General features: G+C 41.3%; 1 protein-coding gene across 1 annotated transcript in view; it reads right to left on the minus strand.

Moving 5' to 3' along the window:
• mthfd1l (methylenetetrahydrofolate dehydrogenase (NADP+ dependent) 1 like) overlaps positions 1-17169 on the minus strand; it is a 160891-nt gene that overhangs the window by 70768 nt on the left and 72954 nt on the right. The window contains exons 19-22 of the mRNA XM_063056298.1: positions 14163-14231; positions 8923-9034; positions 1424-1563; positions 107-148 (exon numbers count right to left, since the gene is read on the minus strand). Of these exons, the coding sequence (XP_062912368.1) occupies positions 107-148; positions 1424-1563; positions 8923-9034; positions 14163-14231 (363 nt within the window). The remainder of the gene's footprint in view (positions 1-106; positions 149-1423; positions 1564-8922; positions 9035-14162; positions 14232-17169) is intronic.

The following is a 17169-nucleotide window of genomic DNA, read 5'->3' on the forward strand; positions in this document are numbered from 1 at the left end:
AAGGTAGTACCATTGATAAAATGGACAAGACACAATCGCCAACGACACAAGTGAAATCACAGAGGAAAATTGAAACAGTTTCTGACCTTCGTAGAAGTGTACTCACCTCCTCTGTGTATTCTTTAGATAGAGGCTTCCCTGCACTAACCTGAAAGAGAACAAATTAATGATATCACCATGTTTGAATAATTGTCCAAGTTGGAAGTACATGCACGAGTTTATTATTTTAAAAGGGCACATTTGAGTGGAATGCAAATGAAATGCAGAGACTATACTGCAGAGATTCTTGTACAACCTCAGTTCAGGACACTCATTGCAAAGTGCTTTACAGCCCATCTAAAGGGCAAATATGGGCCAGGGTAAAGAGAGACCTTACTTTTATTTACTGTGTTTTGGGACTTATTTTACAAGTTACAAATCTGTCCAATAGCCCATGATCTTTCTAGAATGCAAATATACCATTTTAATTACATTTCTACTCTCTTCTGCCTCTTCACCTTCAAATACAAGCAGTTCACAGACTTTTATCATTAAGATTGAGTAGCTGGCTGTCTCTGACATTATCCCAATGCCATAAGGATGAACTTGATCAAAGTGTTTCTCTTGGCTTTTCATAACACACTTCCATTGCCAGAGGAATCATTAAAAATGCTACTAGCTGCACTCTAACTCACTGCCCCATTCAATCTTATCAATGTGAGATAACCCACAAGCTAATACTTGAATGGAACCTCAATGCTAAAAATTATCACCCTCATCAGCAAGTTCCTCCATGGCCTTGTGTTTCCCTATCACTAAACTCCTCTAGCCTGGCACTCTCATTCCTTCCTGACTTCTTGAGCATCACTGGCATTAAAGTTCGTCCACCGGGAGCTGCTGAGACCAAGCTCTGGAACAGCTTTGCTCAAATCTCCCTTCCATGCTTTCCTCTTAGTTCACTCACTTAAAATCCACATCATCTCCTTTGTGTGATTCACTGTTACATTTTATTTGCAGAAGTCCTTTTGTTAATAGGCATTTAGCGTTTTTTTCTGTATAAAAGGGTGCTGTTCAAGCGCAAATTCCCATTGCCCTGCCTTGAATCACATTCTTAAACGACAACCTTCTCACTCAAGGCCAAGCATCGCTAACAGGAGCCCTGGGCTATATTAGTTGAGATCTTTCAGCTCAAGATTTCATCAAGTGCCATCATCAAGAAGATGTAGCTAACCATACGATATTTCCCAGTACATCTACTTATACATATGCTTGGATTTCAAAATTTTAGTTCCTATTCTCAATTTTTTTCTTGCATCTCTACAATGTCATTGGACTATGTCTTAGTACCAAAAAAAATTTCCGTTTTGGACAAAATAATGTAGCACAATTTAATTGTGCAGCAGGAAAATGCCGAGTGGCGACTGCCCATCTCATGCTTACTCACACTAGGCCCACCACCATGCATCTTCAAAGCTCGGATCGTTGCCACAAGCACCACCACGCTGGGCTGAAGGCCTGAGGCCCTGCACTTGATGTTGAAAAACTTCTCCATTCCGATGTCAGCACCAAAGCCAGCTTCAGTCACTGAAAAATCAAAACATTATGATTAGACCATCCAGAAAATATGAAGGTCAGGTGAAAACTTGATTTGAAATCATTACTCTCTTCCTACTCTGACCTCTTGAACATCACAGGCCTTAAAATTAAACAAGTTAGCCCCTCAAATTTAACCAGAAATGATTTTCTGCATCTCCAGAGAATCAGACAAGACTACTTCAAACATAAGCCAATGCCTGTTTCACTATTCAATAAGTTCATAACTGACCTGTCTCACTTGTCTTGGCTCCACAGCCTTACTTAAACAAGTTTACATCAATCCCAGATTCAAAAGTTAATTCAACAGCATTTACACCCTATCCTCGTTATATGCATCTTCAGACTATGCGAATTTGCAGTTATGCGAGGAACCTATTTCTACCAAGGTCTCGTCATATGCGTCCAAAGTTCAGTTATGCGAGGAGCACCGCTTTCCCGCCAATACAAGTCACGTGCGCACGCTTCACAGTCTCACTGTTGGGACAAGAAGCACCGCTTTCCCGCCAATACAAGTCACGTGCGCGTGCCACACAATCTCTCTCCCGCCACTCTTGCATTGGTTTTGGCAAGGTGTGGATGCGCGATCTTAAACTTCTGTTGGTTTTACCTACGGTGCAGTGATTTTGCACTTGAAATATTTAATTATGCATCCTAAGCGTCCGATGTCACGTCTTGGGCCGTCAGCCAAGCGGCAGAGAACCGCTTTAACAGTTGAAAAAAGTTGGATTATAAACAGCGTGGCATCAGCTGAAGGTAACACAGCTCTGGGATGCTACTGCCAGGAACAGAATCTTGCCTTTAAGGTTCTTTTGTTGCTTGACAATGCGCCAGCCCATCCTAAACATTTGGACAGCATTCATCCTAACATAACAGTGCATTTCCTGCCACTTAACACAACATTGCTGATTCAACCACTCGACCAAGGTGTAATCCACATTCAAGGCGTGAGTATTTTTTTACGGTGAACTATCTCTCAGATGCCACAAGCAACAGCCGATTTTGAAAACCCCGGGAGTTTACCAATGGTGAGGGAATGGTGGAAGTTGGAAACACTTGGCACAAATGGCGATGGACACGGACCCAAGTTTAGAACAGAGTCAACATTTCAGTCGTTCCCTGCCGTCAACCCTCCTTCCCTACAAGCAAATTTAAAACAAAATGCTGCTAAACAAACAACTCTCACCAGTTTATGCAAATCACTGTAATCTTCTGCTGCAGACAGTTCTAAGAGTTCTGTGAGTCTTCCTTCACCCCTTGCTGTGCTTGTTATGATCCTGACGACCACAACCATCCACCTTATCTATGTAAAGCTGCCCGACAGCACAACAGCCACTCATCTCCCAGAGCGAACACACCTGCCACTGTTGGTGAGTACTGTACACCAGAGGATGTTAACTTTCTATGATTTATTACATTGAATGTCACCTTAAACTGATTAAATATAATACAAATGTTGTCTTGTAGTACTGCTTTTGTGTCGTACTGGTATAAAAATGTGAATAAATTACAGATAAAACATATTTAGGAAGCCCTCTGGAACGCATCCCTATTTTCTCCATTTAAATAATTATTCACGTTATGCGTCAACTTCGAGGAATGTATCCCTCGCATATAACAAGGATAGGGAGTATTGCCAGGTCTGTGGACATATACACCATTTCTGTAAGAAGTGCTTTTATACTTCTGCCCTGCAAAACCCACCTTGCTGCACCAGTGAACAAGGCTTCCAGACATCCCACTGTGTCCTAAAAATAATCAACCATCTGTAATCCAGGGAATTAACGTCTACATTGTAAGATGTTTTCTCATAGCCTGGGTTAAAAACATTCTGATGGACCCATTGTGGTCCAAACACTACTCAACATGTCTGCTGCAAGATTTCCTCCCCCAGCATTTTTTGTTTTACTCTGGGTTACAGCATTCTAGTCTACAAACACTCCTCTAACCTCCGAACTTCTCTCCATTATGGACAAAGTGCATCATCACTGAATTAAAGTATCACACAGTCACTCTATCACTACTTTGTAAGCTTTTTTTGCCTACCCCCCCCCACCCCCACCAATCTATGTAATCTGCCATCAACAAGCATGGGTATATGGAAGCTTGTATTTTTTAATTCATTATTTAATGACACTGCACAGGACCGGAAATAGCTGCAGGAAATTGTGAACTCAGCCAGCTCCTTTAATGGCACTAGCCTCCACTGCATCGAGGATGCCTCAAAAAGGTGGCATCCATCATTAAAGATCGCCATCATTCAGGTCATGCCCCTCTTCTCATTGCTACCATCAATGAGGTGGTACAGGAGCACGAAGACATACACTGAACATTTTCGGAACAGCTTTTTCCCCGACTATCAGACTTCTGAATGGACAATGAATTTATATATGTGTGTACGTACACGCACACGTACACACACCCTGATTGCTATCTTTCAGCACCACCCCACCCAGCCCTATTTGCTGCACACCTACTTCCCTCCCTTGAAAACTGAGAGCCGAAGTTGTGCCATGATCATAGTCGTAGAGCACCACAGCACATAATCAGGCCTTCCAACCCATCTAGTCCGTGCCAATATATTATTCTGCAGAGTCCCATCAACCCATTCCTGGATCATACCCCTCCCATCCATCTAGTTATCCAAATCTCTTAAATGTTGAAATGGAACCCACATCCACCACTTCCGCTGGCAGCTCGTTCCGCACTCTCACCACACTGAGTAAAGAAGTTCCCCTTAAACATTTCACCCTTCACCTTTAACCCATGACCACTAGCTCTCGTCTTACTCAGCCTTAGTGGAAAAAAAACTTGCTTTCATTTATTCTACCTATACCCCTCATAATTTTGCATACCTCCATCAAATCTTTGACCAAAAAGTACCTGCATCTTTCTTTGAGATGCATTCTTGGCAATGAGCACAGAGATACAGCTCACAATTTGCAGGTTTATAAAAAGTGAGAAATGTATAACAGCAAGCATTTCAGCAACAGTTAAACAAATCAACTGTACTTTGCACTTGTCAGGTGCCAAGGAGAAACACAGAGGATTATTTACTTTGTTCCTAAAGGTACTGAGGAAATAGATGGAAAATAATTCTAGAGAAACGTGGCAGGATGTTGCTTGAATGAATGCTTTTCAACACACGGAACACAAAGAGGGAACCGGCCTGCACGATTCCAAAGGAAACACATACATGAGCACATCAACTGAAAGTGAACTTTCACAAATGCACCACACTTTAAACTCAAAACTGCACTTCAAATAACCGGACAGAAAAACGGATATCTCCTCATTATTACTACATTTCCTTTCAGACATGAGTAACTTTGCTTGTATATTGTAGCAGCTGACTCTACATTACGTACCAACTTCAAGCACTGCATTTACACAAACTCACTCTAAACTCAGTACGGTGCAAAAGTCTTAGGTATAGCTGGAGTGCCTATGACTTTTGCACAATACTGTAGTAATTTTATGCATTGCACTGTACTGCTGCAGCAAAAGAAAACAATGAGCTCCACTACTGGAACACTGCATCCACATTCAGTCACCAGGAGGAATGCAAACATCCAAGGCCATGCACAATAATTAACAAAAATATTTAGAGTAAGAGCTCCACGGAAGAGGGATTTCAGCTACAATGGGTAGCTGTTGTAGCTTCACTTGGAGCAACAGAATTGATGTAAAAGGCATGAAAGGCTATGCACCAAATGTATATACAAATATATGGAATTAGTATATACAAGAAGATGCAACTAGTGTATACAAGTACATTAGTCAAAATGGACATGATGGGCCAAAAAGCCCATCTCTATACAATATGACTGACTCATTGAAGCCATGCATGCTACCTCGCTATTTCTGTTACACGCTGTTTATTTATTTAATTGCAACATAGTAATACTTAAAAAATGTCTTGCACTGTATTGCTGCCACAAAACTACAAATTACATGACACAGGTCAGTGATTACAGATCTGATTCACTAGCAGATGAGATCAGGACCATGATCAATGGTGTAAGGAGACAGCAGATGCTGGAATCTGCAGCAACAATCTACTGGAGCAAGTCGGCGTGTCAAGTAGCATCTGTAGCGAAGGGGGGGGAGGGGTGACAAGAATTGTTGATATTTCTTGTTGAAACCCTGTGTTGGTTTTGACCTGAATCACCAACTATTCTTTCCACATACCACTGATGTTGCCTTCCTCCAGGAGATTGATTGTTCATACAGGTGTATGGTTTTTGGAATGTAATGGGAGAACATTTCCACACCCAGTACTTAGGATCCAGAGTTCACTGCCTGCAAGAGGGCTGAAAATTGAATCAGTACCTTCTAAGAATTCTTGAATCAGTCCTCAAGGAAGGATAATTTCCAAGGCTATAAGAGGGTACGGGGAAAGGGACTGATGAGATTGCTCCGCTAAGAGCTGGCATGCACTCAATGGATCAAATGGCCTCCTGTATTATAACAACACTGGATTCTGTGAAACTATTAAAATATTGCCTTAATATACAGTTGTCAGGCAAGTCTTGGCCAAAACGCTGGAGTATCCTGCTCGTCGTTGGGTCTTTGCTTCCAGCTCAAAAATAAGAAAATGTCTCACATCAATGTCCCATTCAAAAGAGAGCATCTTTAACAGGGCAAACCACTCTCCTCCTGGTGTTGCACCGAGGTATTATCCTAAACTATGAGCACAAGTCCCAGGAGTACATTTTGAACCCAAAGCCTTCATCCTAGACAACACGTATATGACCTTCCAACTCATGGCAGTTGATCAGATTCAACCGTTGCCTTGCCACTAACTCTTGCAAATGATCCAGTGCCAGTGATATTTTCACATGAGCAGCTCCCTGTGTGACAGGCAAACACACTTTCACTCAAGTAGGCAGGATTGTGTTCCTCCATGCACAGATGTCCATAAAGTAGCTCCCACTTGTAGAGGAACTGGTTAACTGATGAAGTCATTTGTTGACAAGGAAAAGCGGAAGACATATGTTGAGCTTCCTTTCAAAACATCTGCACACTACATCCTCCCTGTCCTGGAAATGCTTTTCCTGAAAGTTAACAAAGGACAGGGAACTGCCTTTATCTGATTTGACCCTTTCACAACTAATGTTTCTGCTTTACTTTTCAGTCTGTTAATTTCTGCTCTAAATCTACACACTTAGGAGTTTGAGATTTGGGACATGAGCAAAGGCTCTCACAAATTTCTACAGATGTACAGTGGAAAGCATTCTGAATTACTTCTTCACTGTTCGGTATGGAAGCGCCAATGCACGACTGGAAGAGGCTGCAGAGGGTTGTAAGTTAGCTAGCCCCATCATGGACACAAGCCTCCACACCATCGAGGACATCTTCAAAAGGCAATGCCTCAAGAAGGTGGCATCCATCATTAAGGTCCATCCAGGACATGCCCTCTTCTCACTATTACCCTCAGGGAGGTGGTACAGGAGACTGAAGACGTACACTAAGTGTTTTTAGGATCTGCTTCTTCCTCTTGGTCATCAGATTTCTGAATGGTTTATGAATCCATGAACATACCAATCCTCAGAGGGGTCAGAAGTGGAGAGAGTGAGCAGCTTCAAGTTCCTGGGTGTCAAGATCTCTGAGGATCTAACCTGGTCCCAATACACTGATGTAGTCATAAAGAAGGCAAGACAGCGGCTATACATTATTAGGAGTTTGAAGCGATTTAGCATGCCAACAAATACACTCAAACACTTCTATAGTTGTACAGTGGAGAGCATTCTGACAGGTTGCATCACTGTCTGGTATGGAGGGGCTACTGCACAGGACCAAAAGAAGCTGCAGAAGGTTATAAATCTAGTCAGCTCCATCTTGGGTACTAGCCTACAAAGCACCCAGGACATCTTTAGGAAGTGGTGTCTCAGAAAGGCAGTGTCCATTATTAAAGACCACCAGCACCCAGGGCATGCCCTTTTCTCACTGTTATCATCAGGTAGGAGGTACAGAAGCCTGAAGGCACACACTCAGCGACTCAGGAACAGATTCTTCCCCTCTGCCACCCAATTCCTGAATGGACTTTGAAGCTTTGGACACTACCCCACTTTTTTTTAAATATACAGTATTTCTGGGGTTTTTGCATATTTTTTAATAATCTATTCAATATATGTTATTGATTTACTTGTTTATTATTATGTTTTGTTTTATTTATTATTATATTTTTCTCTCTCTGCTAGATTATGTATTGCATTGAACTGGTAACAAATGTCACATCACATGCCGATGATAATAAACCTGGTTCTGATTCTGATTCCTTAAAGTACTGCAGGTGCTGCTGCTGCATCAGGATCAAACGAGACTTAACCCCAGTAACTACAATGGAACAGCAACACAATATTCGGCAGGCCGGTGGGTAACCTGGAAATGGCATCCGCAAGCATTTGCTGCTTTTGTCACCATAAGCAGTGAGACTTGCAGTGTTGTTGAAAATACCATAAGTTTGTGAAATGGAGAGATGTAGGATCGCCTATCCATCCCATATCTATGTTGACTATCAAACACCCATTTACACTAACCCTACCATGCTTGTAATCTCCCCACACTCAACACACTAGTGATAACTTACGGTGGCTAATTAACCTACAGACTGCAGGTCTTTGGGATGTGGGAAAAAAAAACTGGAGCACGGTGGGGAGGTGGGGGAATAGGGAAACACAGGCAGCTACAGAGGAAATGTTGTAAACTTCACACAAGTAGCAGCAGGTGTGGTATTGAACTTGTACTTCTGGAGCTGTGAAGTTGCAAACAACGTGCCACCTTTAGGTGGCATTCACTGGAGCCATCCACCAATAAGAATGCAAAAAGTTATGACATATTGTTCCAAATAATGTAACCTTTAGATGTGGCAAGTGGGAACTGTTCCACCAGTCTATGGCTTACAGATCATGGAAGGCCTTGGGAAAATGAAGAGCAAATTATTTTCTCAGATTCTCACCGTGACCTGTTACAGGTACAGTATTTACATGGCAAGCTAAAGTTAATTTTCAGGCAATGTAGATTACCTGACCAGTGAACTCAGAAATACTAATATTATTGAATATCAAGGGGAGATAGTTAAATTCTGTCTCCATGCCAATTACTGGCCATCACTAGAGAAACAGGCATGCTGTTTTTAAATCCAGCTAGAACATATCTAGGTCTTGTTGAATGCAGTCACAGACTGCTTTGTCTTGAGAAATTGTGATAGGAGCCGAGAACTGATCAGCAACAGGAACAATTCAGGCCCACTTTAGGTCCAGAATGGGGGACCTCCCAGTTCTCTGCACGCAGTGGCTCAATGTCTGTTGGGTCAGCATCAAGCTTGAGATAAAACAGCTTACTCACCCACAAAACCCTCTTTGCCAACCAGCTTCAGTGCCAACTTGTCAGCCAAAACTGAAGAATTGCCGTGTGCGATGTTTGCAAAGGGCCCAGCATGTACAAACACTGGGGTTCCCTGTAGCAGATAAGAAAGGAATAAAAGACTATTTTTTTAAAAATCCAGTATTGGCAGCAACATTAAAGGAACTATTTCCAATTCTCCCTCCCAATCTGAAACACAGTAAACCTCATTAACAGTTCACATAAACAGCTACACAACTTCCAATAGTCAATCAGCACATGCAACATCAATTAGAATTCAAAACTGCTGCACAGTTGCTTTCAAAAGCTAAAATGGAAAGCTAGTAGATGCTGCTATGACAGCAGCACCCTCAAGATGGAAAAACACTTTCAAGACATTTGATGAAATCTTAGATCAGATACCACCACCAGATCACACTGGACAATACCAGAACAGATGATAAATGCTGTCGTCTTGGGAGAAGTAGTTTTTCAATTTTACAGTATTGAAATGTGCTTTTACGCTACAGAAATTCAAGATATTTCACAGGTTTCTCGTTTCGGGGGTGGGAGGGCGGGGGAGAGAAACCCTTACCAGTTCAGCAGTTCAGTCTTTGCCGGTGTTAGTCTCACTTGTGGCACGAGAACACTATTTTCACTTTCTGCAGTGCCTCTTGATCTACAAACGTATTTTGTATCAGATCCATTTACGGAGCAATGCAGTTAACATTGCAGTTGCACTCAAGACCTAAACAACATTTGGATTTCCACAACTAATTCTAGCAATTTGTGAATGTGTTCCTTTCATCCATCTACAGGAAACTATTTTGAACAGGCAGCTTTCTCACCAAACTTTAAGACCTCACAGGCAAGGGAAGAATCAAATTGGCTTACCCAGTGACGATGGAAATCTGAATCAGGTTTAATATCACTGGCATGTGGCACGAAATTTGTTATTTTGCAGCAGCAGTGCATTGCAATACATAATAATAAAATGGAAGATAAATTACAACTTATTTTATTTTTACGCACATGCACACCAATACATACATACACACACACACACACACACACACACTAAAAAGCACTCACCCCTCCCCTCCCCCTGGAAGTTTTCATGTTTTATTGTTCTACATTAAGTCATTGAGTCACAATGGATTTAATTTGGCTTTTTTTTTTACACTGATCAACAGAAAATTACTATTTTGTGTCAAACTGAAAACAAATCACTATGAAGTGATCTAAATTCATTACAAATATAAAACACAATATAAATGATTGTATTAGTATTTACCCCCTTTATGTCAGTATTTAGAAGATGCAATTACAGCCTTCGGTCTGTCTGGATAGGTCTCTGCCAGCTTTCCACATCCGGGCACTGTAATCTTTCTCAATTCTTTACAAAACTGCTCATGCTCAGTCAGATTTCAAGGGGACTGTGACTGAACAGCCCTTTTCAAATCCAGCCTCAAATTCTCAACTGGATTGAGATCTGGACTCTGACTTGGCCACTCCAGGACATTAACTTTGTTGTTTTTAAGCCATTCCTGTGTAGCTTTGGCATTATGCTTAGGGTCATTGTCTTGCTGGAAAATAGATCTTCGCCCAAGTTGTAGTTCTTTTGCAGACTGCATAAGGTTTTCCTCCAGGATTTCCCTCTATTTTGCTGCATTCATCTTACCCTCTACCTTCAGAAGCCTTCCAGGACCTGGTACAGTGAAGCATCCCACAGCATCATGAAGCCATCAACACGCTTTCTGGTAGGGATGCTTTTTTTGCTGTGTGGTGTTTGGCTTACATCAAACACAGTGTTCAGTCTGATGGCCAAAAAGCTCCATTTTGGTTTTTATCAGATCATAGGACCTTCTTCCAGCTGACTTCAGAGTCTCCCACATGCCTCTGGCAAACTCTAGCCGAGATTTCATGTGAGTTTTTCCCCCCCAACAGTGGCTTTCTCTTTGCCACTCTCCCATAAGGCTGCGACTGGTGAAGCACCCGGGCAACAGATGTTGTATGCACAGTCTCTCCCATCTCAGCCACTGAAGCTTGTAGCTCCTCCAGAGTTGTCATAGGTCTCCTGGTGGCCTCCCTCATGAGTTCCCTTCTTGCACGGTCACTCAGTTTTTGAGGACAGCCTGCTCTGGGCAGATTTACAGCTGTGCCATATTCTTTCCATTTCTTGATGATTGACTTAACTGTACTCCAAGGGATGTTCAGTGACTTGGAAATATTCTTGTATCCAACCCCTGACTTCTGTTTTTCAATAACCTTTTTGTAGTTGCTTAGTGTTCTTTTGTCTTCATTGTGTAGTTTTTGCCAGAATACTGACTCACCAGCAATTGGACCTTCCAAATACTGGTGTATTTTTACTACAATCAATTGAACCACCTTGACTGCACACATTAATCTCTATTTAATTAATTAGCTTCTAAGACCAATTGGCTGCACTAGTGATAATTTGGTAGGTCAAGTTAAGAGGGTGAACACTTATGTGTAATTAATTTAGATCAGTTTGTAGGGATCTATCTTCACTTTGACAAAGTCTTTTTCTGGTGATGTGTCAAAAAATCCTAACTGAATTCACTACAATTCAAAGTTGTAAAACAATAAAACATTAAAACTTCCAAGGGAAAGTGAACACTTTTTATAGGCACTATATATATATACACACACACACAAATTTATTAAGTAAGTAGTGCAAAAAGAGACAAAAAAAAGTGAGGTGGTGTTCATGGACTCATTGCCCATTCAGAAATCTGATGGTGATGGGGAAGAAGCTGTTCAGATTATGTGTCTTCAGCTGCTTTATCTCCTTCTTGATGGTGGCAATGAGAAGAGGGCAAATCCTGGGTAATGGGGGTCCTAAATGATGGAAGCTGCCTTTCTGAGGCACCCACTTTTGAAGGTGTCCTCGTGCCAAAAGGTGATGCCTCAAAAAAAGAGGCTAGTGCCCATGATGAAGCTGACTGAGTTTACAACTTTCTGCAGCTTTTTCCAATCCTGTGCAGCAGCTCTTCCATACCAGAAGGTGATTCAAACAGTTCGAATGCTCTCTATGGTACATCTGTAGAAATTTGTGAGCATCTTTGGTGACATAACAGGTCTCCTCAATCTCCTAATGAAATACAGTCGCTGTCATGCCTTCTTTGTAATTGCATCAATGTTGGGCCCAAGATGTTGACACCCAAGTACTTGAAACTGCTCACCCTTTCCACTGCTGACCCCTCTACCCATTAACTTTGCATTCCAACCTGTTAAAAGCAGCTGTACAGAAATTGTGAATTCTACAGTGAAGTTATGCCTCTTGCAAGCTGTGGCTGTTTGGTTGACTATCATTATCTGCAAATTGATAGTTAAGAGTTCCCAGTCAATCAGTTTCATAGACCCTTTCAGCAGAACTGATCCCGATCATTGAGAGCTGATATTAACTCGACTAAGGAAACAGAGTCAATATGGGGAGTTAACCATTCCCAAACCTTCAGGCTTCTTTTGTAGAACAGGTTGAAGCTGCAAAAGTATTTACAAGCTGACTTCATCTGATGTACCACATCATGGGAACAGCCGTCCTTTCGTTTTCCATCACATCCTCCATGTTGGCTCCACTTCTCCATCTATTCACCTTCAGCCCTTCTCAGCATCAATTCCTGGGCTGGCAGCAGAGAGCAGTGAGAGTGGCTTTGGAAGCCGCACGTGTTCTGGTCCAGCTGATAACCCAAATGTTCCCTTCTCCTTTATTTCCTTTCAACACGAAGCTTTAATATTTTCCCCTCAAGTTTATTTAATACACAAATTACTTTTTAAATGAACAACAGTGACCTTGATTTTAAGAATTGCCCAAAACTTGCCACCTGTTCCTTTAGCCCCTCAAGCTCCATCTGCAAAAACACAAACAATCCTTGCACTATCATGGTGGGACGAGGAGATGAAAGTGTCACAGTCCGAAGTTCCCAGACACTGCTGTTCAATCACAAAGCACAAAAAAAACACAAATACCAAGAAGATGCAAACATAAAGATATCAGGTTCCAGAGACAGAGAAGCTATTAATTTAAATCCAATAGACAATAGACAAGTTGCTATATATTTATTAATAGGAGCATAAATAGACTTTTCTTGACCTTTCCCAGAACTGCAATATTGCTTGGATAACAAGCATACAGAATTGAGCTATAGTTCTACCGGGGTGAAGACCGATTGATTTCCTTCCATCCCTGTGCATCACAGCAGGAATCACCATGCCCAGGGAAAGCACTGTCTCCTTGAAGTTGGAGTTTCATAGTTTAAGCGTATGTAAACGTTATCCAAGTGGAGCCTCAGAGCTGGACTAAAGGAATACTATACTGTCAGAAGATTTCCACTTAAAGCCTCAGGTGAAATAAAAGAGATAGTGAGATCATTGAGAATTTGTCTCCAACACCCTATCAAAAATTTCTCTCTCTTAATTTCATAGTCCTTTCTTTTAATTATCTGTGGTTATTTTCTTTAATACATCCCTCATTGTAGCTCAAATTCTCAGTATCAGACGTTAACTTGAAATAACTTGGAGGAATCGCACTCCAGCAAAGCCACACTGCCAAGGGTTATCAGATTGAAAGTCCAAATGTCAAAAAGAAACTGTTGTTAGAGTTAATGTTACCCTTAATTTATAACGACCAGTGTGCGCAAAATTCTTGTGCCGAGCAGTTTTTTGCCCAGTGACAACAACATGCGTGCACTGAATTTTTAAGTGGAAGTAAACTTGAAGGTATTCCAAGGATCATAACCCATTCCATTTTAAATGAACTGGCAGTTCCTTTGCACTTCATGCCATTTGCTTCCTTGAAATTGTTGATTCACTATGTCAAATTCCTTCAAAAAAAATTCTAAAATTTGCAGACAAATTATTACAAATTCCACATTGTCAACACCATCTGCATCAGAAATCAGAAAACGAAATGTGATTGTGTTTGATAATGAAAGAAAACTTAACCTGCCTTTGGGCACTAGTAGCAAAAGATGTGTGCACGTGCATACCTTAGAGGGAACACTGCTCAGAGCTAGAGAAGTACAAGTGCCCTCCTACGGTAGGCAGCCATTCTGAATAAATCAGCATGATCCAGATGAAGATATATTTTTCCTGTGGAACTTCAATTCCTATCTTATAATTAGAAGTACTTCATTGGCACTTGATCTCTCTGGAGTACCTGGAGATTAATGCAACCTTCTTTAACTCTGGGTTGTGGTTTAGAAACTGTGCGCTCTTACCTCTAGAGTTTGCATCAATGTTGGCTTGATTGCATCTTTCATTAGGACAGCCAGTGCACCACTAACTCCCTGTACCAACCAAAAACAGAGTAAGTTACTTTATAAACGAAGTGGAATTGAAATGCATGTCATTCTTAACAGAACATTTATTGACCAATTGAAAGATTCCACAGGACGTGAGTTTCAAACTCACCAAAGCGTTTGGTGTGAACAACGTGATCTCCCTTCCACAGATTAGCTGACTGCTTTGCTGAATCCCTCAACTCCCAGTGGCCTGTTACCAAGTTGACAACAACTCTGGGCTGTACTAGAACAGTATTGCATTTAGTAATACTAAAGACAGAGGTCAGCATAAACTCAACAAGCATCATCTCCTCTTCCAACGAGACTTACTCTAGCTTTCAATATTGAAACCAACACTTTCATGTAACCAAATTTTACACATGACGTGAAATCTGGTCAGCTTTGATGAAAGGTTATCAATCCAAAACATCAACCTTTTCTCTCTCCACAAATGCTTCTTGGCCTGCATTTCAATCTCCTTCTGCTCTTATGGCTAGTTTGAGGATTCAGGGTACAGACACAAACGTAGAAAGTCTGGAGTGTTGCAAGAACCCCAACTGGATACCAATATCCCACAGGGTAGAAGGGTTTTTGTCCTTGCCCTGTGCATGCCGATATGGTAGGTTCTCAAGTACTGTCCTGCACCTTCCTCGACCTCCACCCATCTAGAGTTAGACGGTGGAAGAAACACAATGAATAAATTTGATGCAAAATGCAGTATATAATCACTGGTGCTCTGGAAGGGCATTGTTAAGTGAGTAACTGCCTTGGCAAATCTGGAAGAGCAGACCCACAAATGGGGCTAGGTGGTGGTAACTTCACCTGGCTTCTGACATACCTGGAAGAACAAGACTGACAGAACTTGGGTGAATCAGTAAACTGCATGCCTCTCCTCTAGTGGACAAACTAGGCTGACGTACCTTTTCCATAACTTAACAATGACTTGGTAAAACACCCTCTCAAATACACATTTTAGAAGACCTCAAATGTGGTTTTCATAACATTTTTATGGTCAGACTGAGCTCAGATTCTGGACATGTGATCAGTGCTGTTCCTGGGGAAAGGGTGTAATCCATACCAATACCACAGATTGTTCAAACTGTCAGTTTTAATTTGAGTTCAGATATTTTGACACAAAGCTGCTTAGATCAAAGTTGCTTAGATTTTCAATATTAGCCTCATAAGCTGAAGCTTACAGGGGGAAGACAAGAAAATGGGGTTGAGTTGATAATACATCAGCCATGGTGGAGCAGACTCAAAGGGCCGAATGGCCTAATTCTGCTCACATGTCATATGGGCTTTATGGTCCAAATTCAAGATTGTCAACATCTCATGAATCAATTCAGAGGAGTCAGATTTTGCCTTCAAATAGCTGAGTTAATTAGATAATTCTGAAGCAGTCCCATGACTGGCATTTTTTATGCAATAACAAGCCCGTGATTTAACTGAACCTACATAGAAAACATAACAATCCGTGGCAAGACCTAAATTAGCTGCATAACTGCATGCTTTATTAAAAATATTTTATTGGAACACTAATACTGCTTCTTTTTTAGTCAGAAAATATACAGTATTTTTAATCTGGCTTGACGGGAAGTTTTAATCCATCCGTCACACCACCACTGACCTGCAGTTGATCAGATTCAGAGTCAGTTTAATTCTTTAACTAGTTAAGATGCCGTGAATATGTTGAACCCAATGTTTATAAAGATCAGAAACCAGAGAGGACAGAAGTAAACACAAGTGAAACATTAGTCTTCACTCAACCGGATGCTCATTGTATTTAAAATGTAGACAGTTATTTACAGACAGGACCTTCAAAGGAACCATGTCATACAGCCATTCATTGAACTTAACTCAAACAAAGAGATTATGGATGCAATCAGTAAAGTTTCCCAAGAACAGAGCTAAGCAGTATCAAAGTTGAGAGACATTTCAGAATTTAAGGCCTAGACAGCTGAAGTGATGCTTGGCAGTACTGGGGTCAGAGGTGAAGGGGTTTGGATGTAGCGAGAATAAAGCTGTGGTAAGAAAAGAAGTTTATTTTGAAAAGCCGTTCTGAAAATTTGAATCTGTGGTACCCAGCTGGTCACTATTTAAAAACTGATCTTCTCACTACTGGCCAGGAAGAGGAAGTAGTAAGTGCAATTTCAAAGCAATACTTTAGAGGCTCTTTTTCTCCCAGTGCACCCGGCTTCCCAAAATACATCGAGAAAATATACTTCACCTTCAGTTGGCTCAGTGTAAACCTATTTGATTTGAGATGGAGCAGGTAATTCAGGTGGACAGTTCTGTGCATCGCTGTGATAGTGCTGCATTATCAAAGGTACTGACCTTTGGACAAGGCTCGTCTCCTCACTCGCATGAAAGTATAAGATGCTGAGACATCATTCAGACAAGGAATGTTCGCTGGTGGCCTTTCTAATCAGTATTTCCCACTTAACTAGACCCTTGTTAGTATTTCATTGCTCTTTGTGTAAGCTGGTCATGTAATTGGCCTTTACATACAACAGCACAGCACAGGAACAGGCCCTTCAGCCAACAAGGCTGTACTGGACCAATTAAGTTAATAAATAAATGGCCAACTAAACTTGTGTCTTCTGCTACACAAAGTCCATATCCTTCCATTTTCCTCACATTCATGTGCCTATCTAAATGCTTCTAATGTATCTGCCTCTATCACCATCCCTGGCAGTGTGTACCACTCTGTGTAAAAAAAAAAACTTGCCCCTCCCATTTTCAACAACAGGACCATGACTGAGTGGTATTTTGCAATGAAACAGATGTATACGGTAAAGGAAAGTCTTCTCTTCAACTTTCCCCACTAGAAGCATAAAAATGGAAGCAACTTTCTGAAGGCAATTAGCTTAATTTTGTTCTCTTCAAAACTCTGGCAGCACCACATGGCTTTAAAAGGTTTACATTTTTTTTGAAGTGCACAAGA

Source organism: Mobula hypostoma, chromosome 8, assembly GCF_963921235.1.
Source record: "Mobula hypostoma chromosome 8, sMobHyp1.1, whole genome shotgun sequence".
Classification (NCBI taxonomy): domain Eukaryota; kingdom Metazoa; phylum Chordata; class Chondrichthyes; order Myliobatiformes; family Myliobatidae; genus Mobula; species Mobula hypostoma.